At 47.1% G+C, this 25,921-nt stretch overlaps 1 protein-coding gene across 1 annotated transcript; it reads left to right on the top strand.

Moving 5' to 3' along the window:
- Positions 1–1,790: 1,790 nt before the first annotated feature.
- On the top strand, positions 1,791–25,921 carry MOGAT2 (monoacylglycerol O-acyltransferase 2; the record flags this gene model as incomplete). Its single annotated transcript, XM_082061576.1, has 6 exons — positions 1,791–1,881; positions 10,031–10,209; positions 21,357–21,561; positions 22,936–23,110; positions 23,685–23,884; positions 25,767–25,921. 6 exons carry the CDS (start codon positions 1,791–1,793, stop codon positions 25,919–25,921), a joined length of 1,005 nt encoding a protein of 334 aa, XP_081917702.1.

Below are 25,921 nucleotides of genomic sequence, written 5' to 3'. Positions count from 1 at the left end.
GCTTTGCACGTGTCTGGGTGTCCCCAAGGCTCAGGTGTGATCTTTTGCACTAACAAAACCCAAAAAGAGCTCCTTGGCATGGCTGGGCTCCAACAAGGACAAGACTGCAGGATGGAAAACACCTTGAAACATCATCTCCAGATCAGGGAGGTCCCTGCAAAGACTTTCCCCTCCTTGGTCCCACCATGTGGTCCTTGACTGTGTTGAAGTTTGCACAGCCTGGGAAGACCAGGAGCCCTGGACCTGCAGATCTCCCCACAGCATTTCGGAAATTGCTGGTTGTTTCTCACCAGGAAACCTCTCGTCTCCAGGCAACAGAGCCGAAAGCGTTAAAAGCCTCCTTTGCTTTCTCAGAGCACACAGGGTCCCGACATTTGCAGCAAAAGACAAAGGACAGGGAGAGATTCAAGTGAGATCTAAGCCAGTTTCAGCTCAATTAAGGCAACCGGTGTCTTTAGGAAAGAGCCCTTGGGGTTTCACAAGAGCTGTGTTGTTTCTAGTGACTCTGGAAAATGGAAATAAATAAATTCCTTACAGCCCAGCGTCTTCTTAAGGCCTGACAAAGAAGGAGGATTATTTTTCAGCCTAACACCTCTGATTTGCTTTTACCAATTTTATTTTTTTAGTTTTGTCCTGTAATTCTTGGCTGCGGTGACCTCGGGGATTTGAAATACCCCTTAGACAAGCAAGTGACGCCTTTGTATGTGCGCCGGTGCTTGAGCAGTGGATCGGCTTATTGTTTAATTCAGCCTGTTCACGGTATTATTCTGTATCCTGGTTACAACAAGACCCCTGGTTTTCTCAGGCCTCTCACGAGATGGTTTCTTTGTTTACCTGAGCAGCTTGTCAGTTCCCTGAGGACTTTTTTTTCTTCCAAATTTCTGATTTTTTTTCCACCCAGTAAATTGCAGCTCTTTGCATGTGATGAGGCCGAGGTTCAGACCATTCTACTTGGAGGCAGAAATGCAAAAGGGAGGTAGTATTTCCTTTCTCATATACACACATAAACATGCGTGAGGATGCACATAGACATTTTTCTGCCCCATCCATCCATCCATCCATCCATCCATCCATCCATCCATCTCCTGGCAGAGGTGTGAGGTTACTCCTGTAGCCCCCTGCTCAGCAGTGAAACACCCTTGTGTTTTTTACCCACCTTCTTGACTGAGGTTGGGACTCATCCACACCATATCACTTGAAAATACAAGTGGCCTCCCTGTGCTTGTCCCTTCTTGCCATGCACAGGGTGGTTTGCAGGGGAAAGGGGAGAAAATAAACCCTGTGTGGTGATGCCTGGCTCATACCCAAAAATGCCTCATCCTCTCTGCAAACATCAAAATATTGCAAAATTTGAAAGACAGGCACTTGAAGTCAGGACTGGGGGCTTGAACTAGATGACCTTTGAAGGTCCTTTTCAGCCCAAACTATTCTGTGATTCTATGATTCTATGATTCTATGATTCTATGATTCTATGATTCTATGATTCTATGATTCTATGATTCTGTGGCTGGGTCCTGAAGGGAGTTTGCCTCCCAGATTTGGGTGGTAGAAGCATGAAGTCCTCACCATCTAACCATGTGCTGAGTCACATTGGCATAAAGCTGGTGACACCTCCTGGCAGCGTCCTTCTCCTCCCTATACGGAAAGGTGACTGCGGGCGGCCACCACTGCCACTGTACCTTGCACAATCCCCTATACTGTAAGGTAAATATTGACCAATGACTTTGTACTTTGCATTCGCCACTTGCAGAGCTTCCTTCTCCCTTCGAGACGCACACGCAGAGCCCAAGATGGTCGAGTTTGCTCCTCTCTCCATACCACTGCAGAGACGGCTTCAGACGGCATCGGTGGCTCAATGGGTCTTCAGCTTCCTATGTCTAGGTAAGAGACTTCTCCTTTCCCTGAATGAGAAAAGCCAGAGCAGCTTTTGTGCCAACCCCTCCTCTCCCTGACCCCAAGGAATACCTGGGACTGAAAGAAAGTGACATTAAAGTCATGTTCTGGGAGCCTGCAGTGAATCCCAGGCCATGTTAGGACAAGTGATTAGCAGCAGACGTTGCACTGGCAGGTCTCTGTTTGTCTCGCTGTATGAACAGCAGTGTGGGAGGCTCTGACTCACTAAAGCAGTTCTTTTTTTTTCCATTTTTTTCTAATTTTTTCATTTTGCTTTGCTTTCTTCTCACCAGCCGATCTGAGCACAGTGACACTAGGGAAGTGCATGTGTGTGTGTTCGTGCTTCGGTACTTCTGCTAAAGCCACTTTCAGCCTCTTCTGCTCTTTAGATTTAGTGTTTTCCTGGTCTAAGGTGCTGTCCTGCTCAGCATTTTTCATGATAAATGCCATTCCCATGTGTGAGGGGTGGTAGGATGGGACGAGCATGGAGGACTCTGCTTTGCAACCCTAGGAACATGCACTTCACTTCATAGAGATGCCTCTGCACACTCCCCAAAAAGGCATTTTTTTCCAGGAAAACCCAAGTGGGTTGGGGAACAAACACATTAGTAAACTGGGACCCAGACAAACTGATTACTAGCATTGGGTACTAGTGGAAATGAGAGACATGCAGTTTTGGATAGGATGCATTGGTAAATAAGGAAATTTGAGACCCAGAGGCAGGTTATCTGAGAGTGCAAACTGTCTGGGGTGATTTACAGCCCATCAGGAGCCAAGTCTGCCATTGTCATGCCAATTCTTAATCTCAGATGGGATCCCTGTAAAGCTTCTGCTTTATTGTAGCAGAACAGCTGTTGGCTAGACCCAGTACAGAAAGGCAGCAGATCTTTGTGTAAATATGGGTCTTGACACATAAGCATCTCCAAAAAAATACCTACGAAGAAATGATAGGCTGTGCTTCAGAGCTTTGTTAAGTTTCTGAGATGTCTGCATCCAAACTCTGCCACAGACCTGGGGCTGAGTGGCCACCTCTGCACCAGTACCTGGTGGGCTGGAACACTGGGACATACTGTTCCAGATGGTGAAGCTGTTTGCATGCTTCTTGGCATAGGTTTAATAGAATCACACCATTTATAGAATCATAGAATGTCCTCAGTTAGAAGGGACCCACAAGGATCATCGGAGTCCAACTCCTGTCCCTGCACAGGGCACCCCCACAGTTCACACCGTGTGTCTGAGGACGTTGTCCAGTCTCTTCTTGAACACTGTCAGGTTGGGGCCGAGACACCTCCCTGGAGAGTCTGTTCCAGTGTCCAGCACCCTCTGGGTGAAGAACCTTTTCCTAATGTTTCGTCCACGGGTTTGGCTCATCCCAGAGTCGGATGGTAACATGGAGCTATTCCAAATGCAGGCTCTGCCTCCTCTGGGGAAATAGAATTTGCTCTGAATGAGGATGAGACCCAAACCCACACCTCCTCTATAACTGGCCTTCCAGACATTAGTCTTTTCCTGGAACAGTTTTACTTTGATTTTGTGTGTGTGTGTGTGTGTGGTACAATCTGAAACTGAAAACGGTTAAGAATTGCTATAAGAAAAGCATTAGAAAGGTGATAACCAAACCTTGTGGAGTGATTCCAGCTGGTTTGATTCATTTTACAAAGTTTCTTTAAGCCTAACTTTCCACCCAAAAATTCCCGGTTTAACAACTGTGAAAGCTTGATGCCAAGGGGCACCCTTAATTTCATCCCACAAGCTGCCAAACACCTCATGCCACACTCGGTTATAAACCTCGGGAGCAGAGATCAGACCTTCCATGGCCAGGATTTGCCTGCCAGCTGCTTCTTTTTCTCTGAGACAGCCTTGTGCTTCTGCTGCCAGAAAAGGGCTCCCAAAAACACACGCTCAGCCGCTGCCAGACATTTGCAGACCAGTGGCAGGCAGCTGTTGCTATGGTTGTGCAAATGCATCTCCCGAGAAGCCAAGCGCCAGGCGAGGGGCTCATTCATTCTCCACGGGGCGCTGGATGAATGCGGCAGCTCGACCCTGGTGCTGGCAGGGGCTCTGCTGTAGCATCTCTCACAACAGGCAGGCATTGTCCACACTGTTGGTTTTCCTGAGGATGCTCCTGGCAAGGGCAATGAGACAAAAAGTGCTATTTGCTTGAGATGCTGACAGCTGCTGGAAGGAGAGTGCACAGTGCAGAATAGAATCATAGAATCATAGAACTATACAATAGTTTGGGTCGAAGGGACCTTCCAAGCTCATCCAGTGCCACCCCTGTCATGAGCAGGGACATCTTCACCAGCTCAGGTTGCTCAGAGCCCCGTCCAGCTGGCCTGGGATGTCTCCAGGGATGGTTCATCCACCACCCCTCTGGCCAACCTGGGACAGGCTCTCACCACCCTCATTGTAAAACATTCTTTCCTTATAATTAATTTAAATCTGCCCTCTTTTAGTTTAAAACCATCACCCTTGTCCTATTGCAACAGGTCCTGCTCAAAAGTCTGTCCCCATCTTTCTTCTTGGCCACTTTTAAGTCTGGAAAGGCCACACTAGGGTCTCCCCGGAGCTTCTCTTCTCCAGCTGAACACCCCAACTCTCTCAGCCTGTCCCCCAGCAGAGCTGTTCCAACCTCGCACCATTTCTGGGGCTCCTCTGGCCCCTCTCCAGCAGGTCCATGTGTGTCCTGTGCTGAGGACCCAGAGCTGGACCAGCACTGCAGGGGGGTCTCACCAGAGGGGAGCAGAGGGGCAGAATCAAAGGATGGGTTGCAAAGTATGACTAAGGACTCCATTGCATTACCCCTGTCCCCATCAAGATACAGGACCACAGTACTGACCAGTTTGCTCTTCTAATGCAGTGGAGTCAGGCTTCTGCAGGGCAACAGAATCAGCAAGTTGGTGACCAGACCTGCTACACTGCTTCCTGCTGCCTTTCTCATTCCTGTTCTACACGGACTTGAGCATGGGCATCTATCCAGACACACCATGCAGAAGACACAGGGAACTACAGGCTGGTCAATCTAGCCTCCGTGCCTGGCCACATCAGGGAGCAGATCCTCCTGGAAACTATGCCACAGCACATAGAAAATAAGGGGATGATTGATGACAGTGAACATGGCTTCACTATGGGCAAATTGTACCTGACAAATTTGGTGGCCTTCTATGATGGGGTTACAGCATTAATATATAAGGGAAGGGCAACTGACACCATCTCTCTGGAGTGGAGCGAATTGAGATAAGGGAACGGAGCTGGTGAGGGGCTGGAGCACAAGTGTGATGGGAGCGGCTGAGGGACCTGGGGGGTTCAGCTGGAGAACAGGAGCTGAGGGGAGACCTTCTGATCTCTGAACTGCCTGAAAGGAGCTTGGAGCCAGGGGGGGTCGGGCTCTGCTCCCCAGGAACAAGCGCCAGGAGCAGAGGAAACGGCCTCAAGTTGCGCCAGGGGAGGTTGAGGTTGGATGTGGGAACAATTTCTTCCCCAAAGGGCTGTCAGGCATTGGAACAGGCTGCCCAGGGCAGTGCTGGAGTCACCATCCCTGGAGGGGTTAACAGACGGACATGAGGTTCTCAGGGACGTGGGTTAGTGCTAGAGCTGGGTTAACGGTTGGACTTGATGATCTTGAGGGTCTTTTCCAACCAAAATGATTCTATGATTCTACCACTAGTGCAAAACATTTGACACTGTTCCCCATGATATCCTTGGAGTTGGAACTAGATGATCTTCAAGGTCCCTTCCAGCCCAAACCATGATATGGTTCTATGATGATTCTGCAATAAGTGCAGGGCTGAACCCCTGCAAACAATCCCATTGCCAGGACAGGAGCCCTATGGATGCCACCTCTGCAGATCCAGCGTACGGCAACCAGCCTTTGAACCCTTTCAATCAGCAAGGTTGGCTCAAAGGGCACATGGTGCCAACATGAGTCGGGTCCCCTTGTCAGTTGAGCGTAGTCCACAGCTTGGGACAGCCTGGCCGAGCTGCCAGGCTTGGCTTGGCACAGGATCTCTGCAGGCTGTCACTATTAGCAACTGGGCTGGCACTGGGGACCTCAACAACGTGCAGCTTGCAAACCCTCCTGACAGCTGCAATACGAGTCTGACTCACTCTGGGCCTGCTGTGATACCAAAAATCTATTTCTAAAGGTTGCTGTTTTCCTTATTTCAGGTTGAAAGAGCAAATGCTGGGTTAGCGGCAATGTTGGCCACTGCAACACTTTGATGGGACATGGTCCCTGTTTTGACTTGACCAGAAAAGTTCTCCATGCGCATCTAGTCTGTGGTTCACTTGGAGCCTGTGGCATATATGTGTGTGTTGTCCATGATATGCCCATATTTTGATCCAGGGAGGGACTTGCAGCTCACAAAAAAGCTACTTAACACAAGATGCCAACCACCAAACACTATTTTTGCTCGAAAGATGGACCCCAGCCCAGGAAGCCACTTGGCCTGAGAGGTATCAAAGAAAGCCATCACATCCACATGGAGGCATTCTCTGGAGAAAATTAGTCTGACACCCCTGATTTAGGATCTGTATGGAACTTCCCTTCTTGTTAAGCGTGCTGTGGGTTTGGTTGTAGTTTGAAAAGGTCTCTCTTCATTTTCCATGAGTAGACAGCACAGTAGCTAATCTCAGCCCAGCCCCGTATTCTATGGCTATTTTCAGATCACTGAAATGATGTGACAGCAAAGACATGCGTGATGCCCTTAGATCTCCTCCTGCAGACCATGGTGATATTTGACTTGAAAGGGCACTTTGCAAGGGCTTAATCCATTTCATAACAATTTAGCATGTGCAGTTGGGCTGCCTCACAAGGGTCCAGACCTGCAAGAGAGAAGAGATAAAGATCATATCTGTTTGCAACTGCATCTCCAAACCTGTTTGTTACTCCTGAATGTACAAGCACATGTAGCCACAGAATCATAGAGTCATAGAATCATAGAACAGTTTGGGTTGGAAGGGACCTTCAAAGCTCATCCAGTGCCACCCCTGCCATGAGCAGGGACATCTTCACCAGCTCAGGTTGCTCAGAGCCCTGTCCAGCCTGGCCTGGGATGTCTCCAGGGATGGGGCATCCACCCTGGGCAATTTGGGCCAATATACTAAAGGTAATTCCCCCCTCCTTTCCCTTAAAGAATACTGTAAATGCAGCAAGGCAGAGCCATCTTACAATCGCATCTCAATGCCATTTTTGTGTCTGATGTGCCTGCAGTCCCCATCCGCACAATGGAGAGATTGTCCAAGCTGGGGGTTAGAACTAGGTGGCCTTCAAGGTCCCTTCCAACCCACACCTTCCTGTGATTCTAAGCTGGAGAGCTTGTCTGGCTTTGCAGAGCCCCAGCAGCCAGTGGGGTTCAAAAATGGGTTTCTAATGAAGTGGATACTTTCATGCTTACCCCTGTCCCCATCAAGATACAGACTGCCATCTCTTCCAGTGGTGTTTCCAAGACCTGACAATACTTCACAGATTGTGGGCACAATGATCTGTAGGATGGGTGGAGTTTGGCCTCAGAATGGAAATATCTGCTGAGGTTCCCTGGCCAAATGCCCAATGCCATTTTCATGATATCCTTTAAGTGTTTGCCTGGCAGGTATCCCAGAGAACAGTTATTTGTGGCAAAGCAGGTTCTGAGGCAAATATGGACCTCATCTGGGCAGCTCTGAGGTGATCTCTAGTACAGGGAGGGACAGGCAAGAAGCCCTTGTCGTTCCTCATTTCCTCTTGGGATTCCCCTCAAGGGAAGAAAGCAGTAATTATGGGGAACGTAATTTAACTGTACACTTTCTGGAAGTTTCCTGTCTTTTTAGTTGCATCCACAGAAACTTTGAGACTGAGGATCCACACAAGAGCACAGATATGCTTCTTTCTCACAGAAACCAGTACACTGTCAGATTTTACAAAAGAAAAAGTCTTAAGGTTAAGCGAAGTTCACTGTATGCAAATTCTGCCTGGCAAAATAAAAGCTGAATTGGAAATGAATCAAAGGAGTAATTAATAATTATATTATTGCAAGATAAAGCCTCACTTGGATGATAAGTATATGGATTTGGACCAGAACAACTCCTTCCTTTGTAGAATGTACTTTGAGCTTTGCACAGTATGATAAAAAAGACAACTAAGGGTTGCACAGTTTTGCAGAGGACCTGATGAGCTGGCTCCCAGGTGCAGTAAAATTGCAACCTCTGCATTGTTCCTCAAGTGGCGTTTATGTGTCATGTGGACCCTGGAGCTTCATTTCGTGCTGAATCCTATTTTCCTCGAGAGTTTTAAAGGCCGTGTCTATGGCATTTGAAAGGAGTAGCACGAGGTACGAGCAGTGGTTTGTTCTGACCTGGAGGATGTGCTGCAGGTTTGACCTGTTGCTCTGCAGAAAGCTGCAGCATTTCCCCATGCATGATCTATTTGAAGGCAGGAAGGCTCTACAGAGAGATCTGAACCAGGTGGATTGATGGGCAGACGCCTTGCCCAGGTGGCCAAGAGGCCACCAGCATCCTGGCTGGTACCAGCACTGGTGTGGCCAGCAGGCCCAGGGCAGTGATCGTCCCTGTGCTGGGACCTGGGGAGGCCAAACCTCGAATCCTGGGGGCAGTTTTGGGCCCCTCACAACAAGAAAGGCCTTGAGGTGCTGGAGCAAGTTCAGAGAAGGGGATCATGTGTTCCCCTCCAGTGTGGGTTCAGGAAAGACTCAGAATTTGCGGGAGTAGAAATAGATCTTGACTACAAACCAGACTTACTCATATGTCCTTAAGTAAAAGAAAACAGAAGGTACAAAGAGGTCTTAACTGAGAGCATCGTGTACCTTCCCTCTGATAGCCCTTAGCTGAGATGAGCTGGAGAAAGCAGGTGCCAAGTGACTCCCAAAGATGAAAATCCAGGTCTCAGAGGACGAAAGCATGGATGTATCTATCTCAGAGCTGAAGCTGAACAGGGCATCTCCATCCTCCTTAAGCCCTTAAGCCTTAAGGCTTAAGCCCTGGGTTCTGGATCTGTAATAAAGACTCAGAGAAGAACAAAATATATAGCTCATCACACCATAAGCTGCAGAAGGCAAAGGGCTTGGATGAATTGTTGTGGGTTTTTTTTTTTAGCTCAGTCTCCCCCATCCCAGACAACACCAAAGCTTCCAGAGGGACAGATGGAGAGGACACAACTCTTCCCAGGCACTTTAGAGGGCATCTGCTTCACCAGGTGACAGCTTGGTGGCCATTGGTGCTTCTCAGTCTGTAGACAGAGTTGGTCTTGGATGGGATTTGATGTACCAAGTGATGCTTCTTTGCACACAGACTTTTCTTTTCTTGTTCCCGTGCCAAAACACAGAGCATGAAGGAGATGGGAGGTGGAGGGAAAAGCTGAGCACTGTCTGGAAGCAGCTCAGAAAAGTCTTTAATGACCTGGGAATGTCCCAAGTCATTAATGTCTTAGGGAATGAAATAGGGCATTCTTATAAAATCTGTGATGACATCGAGTTGAAAGGACTGAAAATCCTCTAGAGGCCAAGATTATTGTTGATAATGGACCTGAGAAATGGAGGAAAATGTCCAAAATCAATTAAAAAGAAAAACTCAATAAAGAGTAAAATCTTATATATGGGAAGATAAAAAATTAAAAATCCAAGGCACAATTAAAATGGGGAATCGATAGCTCAGGACAAAGCTAACAGGGACTGCGCATACAGGGTATAGCGCCTCACTTTGCTGATGTTGCAAAATGCCAGGTTATCATCAGGGGGTATTAACAGGAGTTTTGGGGTAGAATACTGGCATTATAGTTGCAGAGGTCAGACTGACTCCAGAGAAAAGCTGGACAGCAAAGGGACAGAGATCAATAAGGACCCTCTGGGTGTATTGAGGGCCACGAGTCTTGTGAGAAGAGGGGGACATGGTGGCCTTTGTAGAAAAAGGTGGTTGCTGCAAGGATAGTGCTTGGTTGCTCTCCAGATTCCTGGGGCAGATAGGAGAGAAACCACCTCTTTACATCAAATGTATCTTCACAGTGATTAAATAATTCAGCAGCAAACCCAGTGAAGCCTTGGGGTCCATCCCAGGTCCAAACAGACTGAGTGGCTTCAGTTGAATCGTTCTTATCCCAACACACACCTAACCCGACTGCCAATTCACTTCTTGGCTTTTCTCTCAGCACAGTGCTGCATCGCTGCCTTCATCGCCCTCCTCTTCACCCGATTTTGGCTGCTCAGTGCCCTCTATGCTGCATGGTGGCTCCTAGACAGGGAACAACCCAGAAGGGGCGGGAGGAGGATCCATGCCATGCGGAACAGCGTGGTCTGGAGGTACATGAAGGACTATTTCCCCGTCACGGTAAGTGCCACCGATCCCATTGGCTTTTAAGATATTCAGGGACCAACTTTGAACTTGCTGTTTGGAGGCAGGTCTGGGGCCAGCGGTCGTGGCATTGGGTGCTTGGACGTCAGTGTTGAAGGATTGAGGCAGGCTGGTCTTCCCAGCTCTCAGATTACTGCAAAACCCAGAAAAAATATAAACCCACCATTTTCACAAGCACATTCTTCGACCATCTGAATTCATGCATGCATTTAATACTGGTACATTCCAGCAGTTCAGAAAAATCTCCCCTTGCCTGTTTTCCCATGTGCATATTGTGACACTTCTGGTCTTCAGGTTGCTCAGCATTTGCCCAGTAGACACAAAGCCAAGTTTTGACCAAAATCCAAATGGCTCTGGTGCCCTGTTAAGTCAGCATCCCCTTCTGCTCAGGAAGAGTCTGGGTGGGTGTGTATGGGGCAGTCTCACAGAGTTCCTGATCCACTGAGAAGGACATCTGTGACATTTCCAGATTTCCTTTAATCATAGAATCATTTTGGTTGGAAAAGAGCCTCAAGATTGTTGAGCCCAACCATTAACCCAACACTGTCACTAAATCATGTCCCTAAGAACCTCATCTCTGTGTTCAATCCTCCAGGGATGGTGACTCCAGCACTGCCCTGGGCAGCCTGTTCCAATGCCCCACAGCCCTTTGGGGAAGAAATTGTTCCCCACATCCAACCTCAACCTCCCCTGGCGCAACTTGAGGCCGTTTCCTCTGCTCCTGGCGCTTGTTCCTGGGGAGCAGAGCCCGACCCCCCTGGCTCCAAGCTCCTTTCAGGCAGTTCAGAGATCAGAAGGTCTCCCCTCAGCTCCTGTTCTCCAGCTGAACCCCCCAGGTCCCTCAGCTGCTTGCTGTCTCTCATAAGACTTGTGCTCTAAATACAGCAGGTCTTTGACCTGACTTTATCTGGTATCCCCTTGGCACAGCATGAATGCACAGACCAGTACAAAATCCTGCTTCAGAGCCATCACGAGTCAATACAAATCTGAGTAATGCAGCAGAAGAGTTCATGGGCCATGCAAAGGAGTGAGTTTCTAGGGTAGACCATTCTATGGGAACTGCATCTCCAAGTTGCCTCTCTACCAGACTTTCCATCAGAGTATGTTCACCTTGTATGCATTCTACCACCACTGAGTTTCTTTGCTCAAAGGCATGTCGGAAAGTGATGCTGAGTTATTTTATGGCTACTCTGAGAGCTTAACTTGTGATTTAAGGGCTTCTGGATGAACTTCAAAGCAAGGCCCCCAGAAGGTATATAATAGTCTTCTGGGAAGGAATGGGAACACATCCCAGGAGAGCTTGTGGTGAGTTTTACCATAAAGGACAGGTAGTATTTTATGATGTTTAATAGGAAACACCGAGTGGGTTCCCAATAAATTATTCTCAAGGTTGCCTTAAAAAGCACTAGAATTGCTATGAGCTATTCATGTGGCTGTGATGATCATATGCAATATATATCCTGTAAATTATTTTTAGCCATAAGCCACTGTTTGAGCAGCATTGGACCATCCCTTCTGCTAAAACTTAGCTGGTAGCCCAGTAACACTTCTTCTCCTGCCCTTTTGTAAGGCGATGCACCCCCCCCCCCCCACCCCAAATGCCACACTGCATTGTCTGTCTGTCCTTCCCTCCCTGGGTGCCACTGTCAGGCAGTGAGGACCTGACAGGAGGACCAGTAAGACCAGTAGAGGGAGCATGTATACTGGGTTTGGCTGCAGCTCACTGGGTGAAGACAGGGAGGGTTGGATGGAGCCTTTCTCCCCACTGGGCTGTGAGAAGTCAGAGGGGGCACTGCAAAACGACAGAGGAAAACAAAAATATAATTAAAAGGGTATTATAACCAAGCAATCACATAATATTATTTCCCTAAAATATTTTCTCGGTTTTCAACATTAGTTTGCTCAAGGACTTTATAAGCCAGAGTATAGAATTTATCCACTCTTGCTGAATGATTCTGCTACCTTTTGTCAGTCCAAGAGTGTGGAAGAACACTTGGCATCCCCAGCATCCCACAGCAAGGAGCTCACCAGCTGAACCACACAGTGTGAAGATTTCCCTGCTCATTTCACTAGAAACTCCCTGGTTAGCCCAAGCGAATCCTGTCCCACCTAGCCATGCCACTCCAGGTTTTATACTCTGTTATATCCCACATCTGCCAGCTTATTTCCCCACCTGAAAAATAAATCCAAATGTGTTTACTTCCTTGAACTGAAGGTATTTAATTTTATACTGCAGAACATGGGCTGTTTTGTTCCTAGCAAAGTGGAAGTTAAGCATTGTAAATATTGCTTTAACTGTCCTGTAAACTGCGCTCATGATAAACTAAGCTGAGCTTTTGGTCTGAGCATGCACGGCCGGTTGGTCCCATGGACCTCTCACTTGCCCAAAGCCCCAGCCAGAACAAGGGGAAAAGAAGTGGGATTTGGGGTGACAGACAAGGTGGACACCCAGCACCCCAGGGCTGTATTTGTGTGTAGATTGAGTTCATTAAACCCTGCAGGATTAGTCATTCTGGGAAGATTAAATGTGACTCCTAATCCTCCCAGATCCTGTCAACAAACTTAGCATGGCCAAGTACCAGCGTTTGGAGGCAGGAAGAGCTGCTTGCTATTTTATTTTAGGAATCGGCTTTAAATGCGGCTTTTAAAGCATCCCTGGGCATGTTAGCTGTGGCGGAAGCAAAGAAAGGTTGAGACGAGCATCTGTTTTCTGGGAATCTGGGTAGTGTGAATTTGCACTTTGCTGCAGCGAGCATCTGGTACGTGGAAATGTTTGGGCTCCGAGCTGTGACTCTATGGAGTGTGCAAGGAGCACCCTCTGCTGATATCAGCCTTGCACAAGCACCACTTTGCTACTCGGTTGATTCCCCTTGAAGATAAGTGTATTTTAGTTAGGGGTTTAGGAGCTATAAGGTCAGGCAGGAGCTGAATGAGTTTGGGTGATTTTAAAAGAGGGTTGAGGGAAAAGCACTGATAATCTAAGGGAATGTCCAGTGCATTGCCCAGGAAAGTTATTTCTGCTTCACTCCCCTGGATTTTAAACTTTTTCTAGTCCTTCTTTTTTATACATCCTCCTGATAGGCCTGCAATACATGCCTGAGTTCAGCTGGGTCTTAATAGTGGTGCAAAATTAATCTGTTTGGGCAGGCTATGGTTGAACAGGCATGCAATGATGTCTGCTGTGAGTTGATGTTGCCTCCAGAGACATTTTGGATAACTTGGACTGCTCTACCTATACTATGTTCATCCAAAAGTCAATAATATGTCTGCCACTGCCAGGTCTCTATCAAAACTTTTATTTTCATTCATAGAATAATACAATCATTTTGGCTGGAAAAAACACATAAGATTGACTCCAGCCATAACCTAAATCTAGTGCTAAACCATATCCCTAAGAACCTTGTATACCCCTTCACGGATGGTGACTCCACCACTGCTCTGGGCAGCTTGTTCAACCCTTTCCAGGAAGAAATTGTTCCCAATATTCAATCTAAATCTTTCCTGGAACAACTTGAGGCCGTTCACACAATTTCTTCATGGTCATTTATCAACACATCTTTATTATGAAGGATACACCCAGCGTTACAGTAAAAACAAATGTCTCTGTTGCATGGCCAAGAGAATGCACATCTTTGCTGCTTCTTCCCTCTCAGGCCCCATCCCCCCTGCCACTGTAAGATTGCTCTCACCAACATCCCTCATACAGCCAAGGTGCTCTGGTAACATCAGCTGAGGAGCACCATGGATCTTCAGAAGGTGAGGAGGGGCATGAAATGGGGAAAGAATAAGCTTGACAAGATCCATCTCTAGTTCTCGAACAGAAGTCACTGTTTTTTCTTCCTGACTATATACTGGGACTGGATGTTTGGCTTAGACAAGATATTTCATCTTTAGACCACATAACCTGGGTTACAAGCTAAATATAGCAGCAGGAAGCTAAAATTGAGGTCTTAGAGGGACAAATCTTGTCTTCAGGTTTTGGCATCATTCAGAACAACACCAGCAAGCACCATCTCACCAGGTGTCGTTGTGCTTGAGGACTTGCTGGAGTTATTTTTTTGTTGTTAGAATAACTAAAATGAGAATTAGTTGATCCCTTGGAGCTCTGATTTGGGATGGCTCCATCCCATAGCTCATTCATTCTCATAATTACATAAATCATGAAGGGACTTATTTGAGTGTGTTGTGGTTCTGGGGATGTACAAAGTGTTGCAGAGAGGGAACAGCCCCAGTTCACATGAATCAAGCCCTACCAAGGCTTTCCATAGAAGAGTGGTATTATTTGTAACTGGGGATTTTGTGCCATGGCCCATGACATTAAATATAATTTCTGATTTCTGGCTGTTCATTTTGCTTCCTTCTCTTGGCTCTAGGAGAGAAGAGGGGTTGTTAGGGCAAAAGCAAGACATGGCTAGATGGCTCAAAGTCCTATAAGTCCCCAAAAGCAGCAATACAAAAGAACAAGGGAAGATTCAGGTTTTTGGGAGCTGCCATGCTTATCCAGCTTTGAATGAGGGTGATGAAGTCCTGTCCTAACTCAATTTAAACCCACCTGGCAGGTTAGACTGCCTGACACTTGCTGAAAACCCATCTCTGACCTGGCATTGGGTCACCTGGAGGAAACCCCAGTGCCCAAAGTCCTCTTTCTCCAGTTGTCCCTCTCAGACTCTCACCATTGCTGGGACCTAAAACCTTCCCAGCTGCTGCCAATACTCAGATGTTTTCCCTTCCTTTTGTCTCCCATCCAGACACTCTGGTGTGGGCTTCCCATTTCTCTATGCCTTGGCATGATTTCTCCTTCTTTGGATCTCACCGGGCTTCTGGATTTCTCTGTGGGGTTTCATCCCACAGAGAATCTGGTTGCATGTTTCCTCCTGGAGGAGGTGCTCTTTGGAGGTGCCTGGGTGGGCAGCAAGGCACCTGAGGATTTGCTTAAGATAAAGTTGAAAGGAGGTTTGTCCTACTTAAGAGAGGATTAATCACAGAATCATAGAATAGTTTGGATTGGAATGCACCTTCAAAGGTCCTCTAGTCCAGTCCAAATGAACAATAAAATCCTTGTTCACCCTCGTTAATGTTATGTTCATCTATGTTAATTAACATAACATCCCTGAAAACACATTTTGGGGGCAGAGAAGGTTAGAGATACAATAAAAATTCAATTTGGTAGACTTGAAATGAGGAAGGCAGAAGGTTTCTGACCAGCTTTCCTGACCACAACCTCCTCTGCTCTGTGAATGGCTGTGGGGGTGATGCCATGCAAGTCCGCATCTCCCATCACATGTTCGTCCATCCCTAAGGATGCGATGTCACGGCATGTCAGTGCCCTCCCTGACTTCATGTCCCCTGGCACAGAAAGCACCATGCGGTGCCCATACTCATCTCAACTTGTTTTCATCTAATTGCTCACTTAACAACATTTTAATCCCTTCAGCTCTGGGCAAACAGTGCTGGCTGGGACCTGGGTAGGGCTTTATCTACAGGGTGTGCAGGTTGGAGCTCCAACCCTTTGTACTCAGGGAGAGTTTTATTTTCTTCAAGCTTTAGTACACCAGCATCACATGGGGAACCACCCATCCTCCCTCCTCCCGTGGTTTTGGGGCAGGACAGTCTAGTCCATAGGGGACCGCCAGGAAACCCCAGCCACATCTTGAGGAGTGAGTTAAAGCAGCCTCGTTAAACCAGTGCTGAACTCCTGGGCCGATATAGTGTCTCAGAAACCCTAATTCCAATTAGCCTAATTCCACTCCAAGATGAATTTAAAACAAAACAAACAATCAAACAACAAAACAAACAAAAAAAACCCAACCAAAACAAATACCAAGTGAAGGCCACTTTAATTCCAGCTAAGAGCATCTACTTGGGATGTTAATACAGTTTAACTAATCCAGTTTGAAATCAATTTGGATTAATTTGCTTGAGATCCTTGCCAGTACATTGGCTCGTATCAGAGCTCCTGAAAGTCTGTGTGTGAGTTTCACTAACACAGCTGACAGTACGTGGAGCAGGTCTCACCACATCTCTATGGGAGCTTGGAGAACTGGGACAGGGTTTTACTTATGTCTTAGACCCACATACATAAAATAAAGGGAGGTTAGTGCTACAGCATAATCACTGTGAGCACTGAGCAGCTGTAGCTATCAAGATATTTCTCCATGAAGGAGAAGTCTTAAGTAGACCTCACGCTTCAAAACACAAATATAAGTTAATTTGTCAGAAAGGCCAAGACCTTTGAAGGTCCTTTACAACCCAAACTATTCTATGATTCCATGATCACCCCAGATCTGGGATCTAGAAAGCCTCAAAACACTTTTGACAAGGATTCATTACCACCGTCAGTGGTCAAGACCCCAACCAGCATCCCAGCCATGCCAAGGGGAAGCTCAGGGAAGACAACAAACCCATGGCTTGGTTTGGAGACCACAATCCTGAGCTGATAACAGCTCTTTCCCTTTGGACCACAGGTCATATACATTACTTTGTCACCCCTCAGACCTCTCAGATGAGGATCTGATGTTTTCTTACCAAGAAAACATTTGATGAAGCCCTTGTCTCACTTAGATGTTTACGCACAGACTGGGTTGGCTGGACCCTTAAGTCCTTAGACAATTATTAAAGATTCAACTCATCCAGAAAGACCAAAGCAGCAAATGCCATCCAGTGGGTGTGGAAATGACACCCTGGCCAAGGCAGGAGGGAGGACAATCCCACCCCTCTGTACCTCAACCCAGGCCCCATTAAGCACTTTGGGGCTGGAGTACAGGAGAAAACTGGGCTGGTGCAGAGTCAGGTATTAACTTTTCTGGCAGCCTGCAAACTGAGATTGACCTCTGGCAGGAGGGGGAAGAAACAAATACACAGTGGGAACAATCCAGATGGGGGGATTGAGTTTCTGCTTTAAACAGTTTCCAGAAGAAGGGTGGTTTCGAGTCCAGGGGTCTGACCTACGGCATAAGAAACTTTGCCCAAGTATCTCCTCTGCTATAGATTTCTTCTCAGTCTTGTCTTTGGTTTCTCTGTAAGTTCTGGCCAAATCATCCAAATGTGAGCAGACGCTGTGACAAAACGGTGACCTTCTCTCCCTTCCTTTGCTTCTGCCCTGAAAGGAGCCCAGTCTACAAAGCTGAAAGAGGCAAATAATTCAACTAAGTCACTAAGATGTGGTCAGTTCTGTCACAGGGGACAGCTCTTGCAGAAACATTAACTAGATCCACGAACTCCTGAGTAACCAAACAACTACCCTTTAGCTGCCCATGGCTTAGAGCAGGGGTACACAAATCACAGAATCAAACTGGCTGAGGCTGGAAGGGACCTCTGGAGGTCATCTGGTCCAACCTCCTGTGCTCAAGCAAGGCCACCTAGAGCTGGTTGCCCAGAACCATGCCCAGATGGCTTTTGAGTATCTCCAAGGATGGAGACTCCACAACCTCTCTGGGCAACCTGTGCCAGTGCTTAGTCACTCTCACAGTGAAAAAGTGTTTCCTGATGTTTGGAGGGACTATCCTCTGTTTCCATCTGTGCCCGTTGCCTCTGGTCCTGTCACTGGCCACCACTGCCAAGAGTCTGGCTCCATCCTCTTTGCATCATCCCTTCACATATTTATATACATTGATGAGATCCTCCTGAACCGTCTCTTCTCAAAGCTGAACTGTCCCTGTTCTTTCAGCCTTTTCTCATAGCAGAGCTGTTCCAGTCCCTCTATTAGCTTTGTGGTTCCTTTGCTCTCTCCAATATGTCTGTGTCTCTCTTGTACTGAGGAGCCCAAAAGTGGAGCCAGCACTCCAGGTGTGGCCTCACCAGTGCTGAGCAGAGTGGAATGATGACCTCTTTCCACCTGCTGGCAATATATCTAATTCAGCCCAGGATGCAATTTGCCTGCTTTGCTGCAAAGTTCCATTGCTGGCTTATGTTCAAATTGGTGTCCACCAGGACCCCCAGGCCCATTTCTGCCAAGCTGGGTGGCCCCCAGCATGTATTGGTGCTTAGGGTTGATCTTCCCCAGGTGCACAGCTTTGTCCTTTTACTTGTTGAACTTCATGAGGTTCCTGTCAGTCAGATACATAAGATACATAGAAGCAGATATACAAATCATGGTCAAGCTCCAAAATGCAGTGGTGGAGTCACCATCCCTGGAGGGTTGGACAGATGGAGATGAGGTTCTCAGGGACATGGGGCAGTGCCAGGGCTGGGTTGACGCTTGGACTTGATGATCTTGAGGGGCTTTTCCAACCAAAATGATTCCATGATTCTATGATTCTATAATGCGCTAATGCAAAGCAAGATGAAAAATACAGTATCTGAAAACAGGTGCACACTACAACAAATAAAATAAATCACAAGGTGATCTCGATAGAAAACATCAAGAGAAAATGTGAACAACCAGAAATAGAACTGGAAAGATTGCTGGTTGGTGGATGTCCAGTCCTTTGTAAGGGAACACAACCTCCTTCTTATCTTCCCTCACTTCTTATTATAGAATCATAGAATGATTTGGGTTAGAAGGGAACTTTAACATTCACCTAATCCACCACCCCTGCCATGAGCATAAACAACCCAGCTCAGGTTGCTCAGAGCCCCGTCCAGCCTGGCCTGGGATGTCTCCAGGGATGGTTCATCCACCACCTCTCTGGCCAACCTGGGTCAGGCTCTCACCACTCTCAGGGGCAACAATTTCTTCTTTATATCTAGTCTGAATGTCTGCTGCTTTAGCTTAAAACTGTCACCCCTTGTCCTATTGCTACAAGCCCTACTCTTCATTTTTTCCTCTCCTTTCATTGTGGTGAGCACCAAGGCAGCAGCTGAATATCTCCTGGGAGTGTTTTTATGGATGTTTGGCATCTTAGCACAGGTGAACTGTCTCCCTGAAGCAGTTTGCACAGCTCAGTGGATACGCTGACTTCAGCTCTTCATTAGCAAGGAGGGCAGTGTGATCTTGGGGTGCACCCAAGCATTGAGACTGTTCTCACCCCCGCCTTCTTGTCACCCCATGCACACACAGCCAGAGATTTACTGGTTTCCAACACACCCAAGCATCTCGCCTCCCTGCTTATAAATCACGTGAAGATGAAAGGCTGTTTGGAAGCCGAAGATGAATGCAGGAAACATTGATGCAAGTTGAGATTACTCAAAAATGAGCAAATGGTGGCAGGGGCCCTGGGCACTTAGTAATTCAAACATCTGCCCCTCTTCGTGCCGCGGCACCTCCGCACCCGGGCAGCGGTGGGACTCTTGTTTGTCCATTCCCCTCATTAGGAGCAGGCGCTTGAATGGGCACATGTGTACAGTCAACAGTGCCTTAGGACAGATGGGAAATTAGCCATTATGTAAGAAAGTAAAATATGCCCTCATGATTAACCTGCGGTTCTGGCTGCTTCTAGGAAAAACATGCACCATTAGCTGCTCCCTGAGTGTGGACAGGAGTGGGGTTCTCAGAAGGCTGATGCACCGTAGGTCTTGGGTTCTTTTTGTGCACAAGTGCCTGGAAATTCACGATGGCTCTGTGGTGGGTAACCTTGAGAAGATTCATGCTTTCATGGTGATGTGAACATCCTTGGCACCCACAGAAAAGTGCAGAGGCATCAGTGTTCAGTATTGACTGCTTTACCAGGGTTATTGCCAAGATCATTTGGTTTGTTCAGCCTGGAGGAGACTGAGGGTAGACCTCATCGTGGCCTACAGCTTCCTCACAAGGGGAGGAAGAGGGGTAGAAGCTGATCTCTTCTCTTTAGTGACCAATGAGAGAACCCAAGGAAATGGCAGGAAGATGTGCCAGGGGAGGTTTAGGTTGGACATGAGGTGCTGGACACTGAACAGGCTCCCCAGGGAGGTGTCACGGCCCCAAGCCTGACAGTGTTCAAGAAGAGACTGGACAACATCCTCAGACACACGGTGTGACCTGTGGGGTGTCCTGTGCAGGGACAGGAGTTGGACTCGATGAACCTTGTGGGTTCCTTCCAATTCAGGACATTCTACCATTCTATCATTATTCGTGTGGTCGCTGATGTTGGCATGGCAGGGTCCTCCTGGTGACAGAGCTGGAGGGTGAGTTTATCACACCAGCCACTCTCCTCTGGGTGGTCCATAGCCAGTGCAACCCACAGAGTCCAAATCCTGGCTGTCCCTTATGTCCTTTTAATCGACCTCTCTCCTGTTGTGACCCATTCTTCCATGTTAATGGCTGGATTTGATGATCTGAAAGGTTTTTTCCAACCGAAATTATTCTCTGTTTCTATAGCATCTTCCAGTCTCCAAACCCACTTTCAGATTGGCCGAGTATTTCAGCTGGTTGTTTAGCCAGTGCTCAAGGACTGGCCACGTCCTGCACTGTATCTGCAACCCATGCTGTTCATCTCTAAAGGCTGGACATAGACGTTCCCCATTCTCTCCTCTCAGTAAAATTACAGCAACCTTGGGCAGATACCCATTGCTCTTTGATGGACACCTGGATTACCTGGGCACTTAGGCACAGGCTCGATTCTTGCAGGCTTTCCGTGATGGAAAGAATACCATCAGCTTGTTCTCTGTTAGATGCCTGGGCTCTGGATCTCACCCCACCATGTACAAAAGCATCCTTGAATCTCCTGACATGAGCTTCAGAAAGGGACAACCCTTGGTCCACACTGTGCTGTTGAGCAGGGATGTGTCCCTGCACAAGACAGTAGCTTTATGTGGATGGTTATCAGAGCAATTCTTTGCTACCTTTACTGTTCTGGGACAGAAATAATCATCCTTTTCTCACTTTTTGTTGTTGTTGTTGCTTTTTTTTTTTGTTTGTTTGTTTGTTTGTTTTTCCCCGTATTAGAAACTGTATTGGAGGATGTTTTAAACAAAGTAGGTTCCTAAAAGCATTTTATGCCAGCTCAAGGCAACACAAGGAATTCTGTCATTGGAAAACAACACATTGGGCCAGTGGGTGGGAGGAGATGGAAATACAGACAATGAAATACATCTCAGTGAAAAATGATTGAGTTGTTCCAGTTGACTTTTGTCCAACAGAATGCATGGTGGGTGCTAGGGACCCCCCTCCAGAAATCCCTAATCTGGTCTCCATAGCAAATGCTCCATCCTCCCACCGTGACAGCACTAACTCATGGCCCCTTTTTTGGCTCCATCCCTGTGCCCAGCTGGTGAAGACGGCAGAACTGGACCCTCGGCAGAACTACCTGGTGGGATTTCACCCCCACGGGGTCCTGGCAGTTGGAGCCTTCATCAATTTCTGCACAGAGGCATCGGGCTTTTCCACGCTCTTCCCGGGCATCACCCCACACCTGATGATGCTCTGCTTGTGGTTTCGTGTCCCGTTCTTCAGGGACTACTTGATGAGTGGAGGTAAGAAGAGCGACAGCGTGGGCCAGCATCTCTGGCAGGTGATGGGATGGGTGGGTGATTTTTTGGGGAGCAGAGACTGAAGACACCAGGGGAAGATGAGTCAAGGATCTGCTTGTCCCCATCTGTGGCCGATTGGATCCCACGCATGGACACAGATACTGGAGGTGGCACCCAAAAACTCTTTGAAGTTTAAAATTACCCTTCTAGCTGTTGTTCAGCTTCATAGAGCTCAGGGCATCGTTGCACCAGGTGCTGTGTAACAGCAAAATGCAGAGCACGTCATGAGCTGAAATGCTTAGACCACCAGTGCAAACTGATCCTGTATTTCTTTCCATGAAAACAATATTCAGGCTTGAAATTGTGGTTGCCACTGAAAGAAGGATGCAAATAGCAGCTCACACTGCTGCAAAACCACATGGCAAGAGAAGAAGAAATTAAATAGAATAGGTAAAAATTAAATGAAAAGAGGAGAAAGGGAGTCCTGAGACATTTTTGGAGACCATCAGGAGATGACTTCCATCACCCACCGGTGGGCTTGGGGAATGGCCACTTCTCCATCCAAATAGGCTCATGTCATGGGCAGGATTCAACAGACTAAACAGAGGCATCCAGCTCCATCTGAGATACCCCAGGGCATTCATCACCCTGTTTTCCACATAAGCTCTGGCTCCTGCTGCTGAAAAAATATTTACACGGAGAGTGAGGAATCATAACAGTGAGATATGAGAGAATTATGGCCCAGCTGAAAGAAGCTTTAATCGCTGTAATGTGCGAGTTCAGTGCATAGCTCATTTTCAGGTCGATTGAATCCATGTGACAAAGAGGTTTTAATTTACAAATTATTTCAGCACCAGAAACAGGATTTTTTATTTTTTAAATCAGAACAAAATTCCTCTGTCATTTCTGAAATAAAGATTTCTAAATTTTGAAAGTAAATAACAAGGGGCCAAGCTCTGCATTAAATTCCACTTTAAATAAGCAGCATCCAGTGAAATTTGTGTGTGTTTTGACCTTAAGCAAATGTTTCACTGCCTTCAAAATTATTCAGGGTTGGACATGGTTTCATCTGACAACAAACCAAAACAGATTTCCCTGGGGCTTAAGTACCGCTAGTTCTCAGTCTACTTTTTTTCCTAACGTTTTTTTCTGTTTCTCACTTCTGGGCCAGACAGCAAAGGGATAATTGTATATTCACACAACAGATCTGTTCATGAATCCAGAACTTTTTGAGATTGCCAAAGTGTAGGAAAACTCTGAAAACAAAGTGTCTAGCACCCCTCAGGAGCTGGATAATGGAGGGAAAAAAGGTACAGAGCAAACCACACTCGTGTAGATTTTACAGATGCTCATTTTTAATTCCTCTCTGCACCCCAGGCCTGGTCTCCTCTGACAAGGAGAGCGCATCCTCTGTGCTGAAGAAGCCAGAGGGTGGGAACATGCTGGCCATCATCGTTGGTGGGGCTCAGGAGGCTCTGGATGCCCGGCCGGGATCCTGCACCTTGCTGCTGAAGAACAGGAAGGGATTTGTCCGCCTGGCCATCGAGCACGGGTGACGCAGGAGATGGGGTCAAGAGGCATCTGGGGCTGGTTAATGGGGTGTTCCTGCTGATTTTGGAGAAGGAAGGGAAGGTGTTTTGCGGTGGGCTTTGCTAATCCAGAGTGTCCAGAGGAAGGCCATGAAGTTGGTGAAGGGTTTGGAGAGGAAGCCGCATGAGGAGGGCACAAAGTCACTTGGTCTGTTCAGCCTGGAGAAGGGGAGACTGAGAGGAGACAGGTGTCGATCTCTTCTCTCTGGTGACCAATGACAGAACCCGAGGGAATGGCAGGAAGATGTGCCAGGGGAGGTTTAGGCTGGACATGAGGAAAAGGTTCTTCACCCAGAGGGTGCTGGACACTGGAACAGGCTCCACAGGGAGGTGTCACAGCCCCAAGACTGACGGTGTTCAAAAAGAGACTGGACAATGTCCTCAGACACACAGTGTGAACTGTGGGGTTGTCCTGTGCAGGGACAGGAGTTGGACTCCTTGTGGGTCCCTTCCAACTCAGGACATTCTACCATTCTATGATGCTATGATTCTATGGTTCTAATCTTCATGCCCCTAACTGGGTTCAACTCCTCACAGCACCCCACTGGTCCCCTGCTTTTCCTTTGGTGAGAATGACCTCTACGATCAGGTGAACAACCCCAAGGGTTCCTGCTTGCGTTGGATCCAGCACCGGCTCCAGCAGATCATGGGCATCTCCCTTCCCCTCTTCCATGCGCGAGGCATCTTCCAGTACAGCTTTGGGTTGATACCATACCGGCGGCCCATCTACACTGTGGGTAAGTCCTTCCTTGGCACACTGGTTTGGAACTCTGGCTTGGTTTAAAAACAGAGCCCTGGTCATCTGGGCTGTGCTGGACAAGCCCTGAAGCAAACATGGCCACCTCATCATTCTTTGGCCTAGAGAAGAGGATGCTCCAGGGAGACCTTACTGTGGCCTTTCCATACTAAAAAAAAAGGCCAATAAGAAAGATGGGGACAGACTTTTGAGCAGGGCCTGTTGTGATAGGACAAGGGGTGATGGTTTTAAACTAAAGGAGGGAGATTCAGGACAGACATGAAGAAGAAATTGTTGCCCCTGAGGGTGGTGAGAGCCTGGCCCAGGTTGGCCAGAGAGGTGGTGGCTGAACCATCCCTGGAGACATCCCAGGCCAGGCTGGACGGGGCTCTGAGCAACCTGAGCTGGTGAAGATGTCCCTGCTCATGGCAGGGGTGGCACTGGGGGAGCTTGGAAGGTCCCTTAAAGCCAAACTATGAACTGTGATTCTATGATTCTATGTTCACCCCTGTGGGATGCAGACAACTTCAATGCCAGCATGAACCACTGCAATACTACTGGATTAAAATTCTTCCAAGACAATTTTACAAACACAAGTAGGACAACACCTAAGCAGCTTGCAGGTTTGCTCCATGTCCCATGCAGACACAACCACAAATCCCAACCTATTTGTATGTGAACGAGGCAAATCATTTTGACCAGAAACCATGCCCACAGGACAATAGGTTTCAAAAAAGTCTGATTTTGAAGAAGTTTTCCTTGGTTTCAACAACTCCATGTTCGGCCCACCAGTGTGGCTGGTGCTCTGCGAATTGGTCTAATTAAAGAGGCTGTTTGGCAAGGTCTGAGCTCACCCCTCTGATTAAGTTTGACAGCCAGCAATTACTTCTAATTGTTTTACAACCTGTTTGGATTGTCTCAATGGTTTTATCAGCTGTGCAGTATCACAAGAACTCTTCATTAGTCTGATGAGGAACAGCATTACATGGTGATGAAACCCCCTGTCACTTGACAAACACAATCTGAGTAAGAGACCAGAGCAAGAGAGGTATTATATATAATAACATTATATATTATAATTACATGTATGATAATATTCTATGCTATATATTATATTGTAATTATATTATAACATGTAGTGTCATGTATAATTATATGTCATATAATATATAGTATATGAAATAATAATATATAATGTCTATATTATATATATATCATGTGATATATAATACCTCATGAACTTCCCTGTCCGCTGCAGGCACCTGATCCTGCTGCTCGTGGCTCTGGGAGATGGGAAGGGGCTTCTTCTAGTACTAGGAATTGAATTAATCAGATTTGCCCTTGAAAAACAGGATGGTTTTCTAAAGACAAGTGGGTTACCTGGTTCCTAATAAAAATCAGAGGTTTCACTGAGGTTTTGGCCTGAGCAAAGTGGAAGCACCTCAGTTGTTAGTGTATTTAGGTAGTCTTGGGCTTCCCTGTGCCTCAGTTTCGCAATGGAGATTCCTAGTGCCATGTGGGAACAGTTTGGAAAGTCCGCCCCAAATATTAGGATGATGTTGTCTTTATCCAAAGCAGATCTGAGATATTTGTAGGGACTGCACTGAGATTCACTACAGCTACACAGTGGGTCTTTGACATTACCCAGCTTTGCAGATGGGGAAACTGAGGCAAGGAAAGAAGCAATCTAGGACGTCTCCCTACCTCCACCTCCCAACCTTCTTGGCTGTGCTACCTCCCAAATCCCAGAACATGACTGGTCATATCAATCCATCCACCACATCCTTCAGGAGGTGGACCCCAACTCCATGCTTAGAAACGCAAAGTGTCCAAAGGGACCTGACACTGGCTCATCCTAACACCTGTGCTTTTATTTTTTCCAGTTGGAAAGCCAATTCCAGTGCAGAAGAAGTACAGACCCTCTGAGGAAGAGGTAGATGAAGTCCATCAGAAATACCTAAATGAATTGTGCAAGCTCTTTGAGGAGCACAAAGCGAAATATAACATCCCAGAGGACAGACACCTGGAATTTATATAG

The sequence above is a fragment of the Streptopelia decaocto genome, assembly GCF_964273445.1.
Source record: "Streptopelia decaocto genome assembly, chromosome: 1".
NCBI classification, from domain to species: Eukaryota; Metazoa; Chordata; class Aves; order Columbiformes; family Columbidae; genus Streptopelia; species Streptopelia decaocto.
The sequence above is the reverse complement of the archived record's forward strand: the minus strand, read 5'-3'. Positions and strand labels throughout refer to the sequence as shown.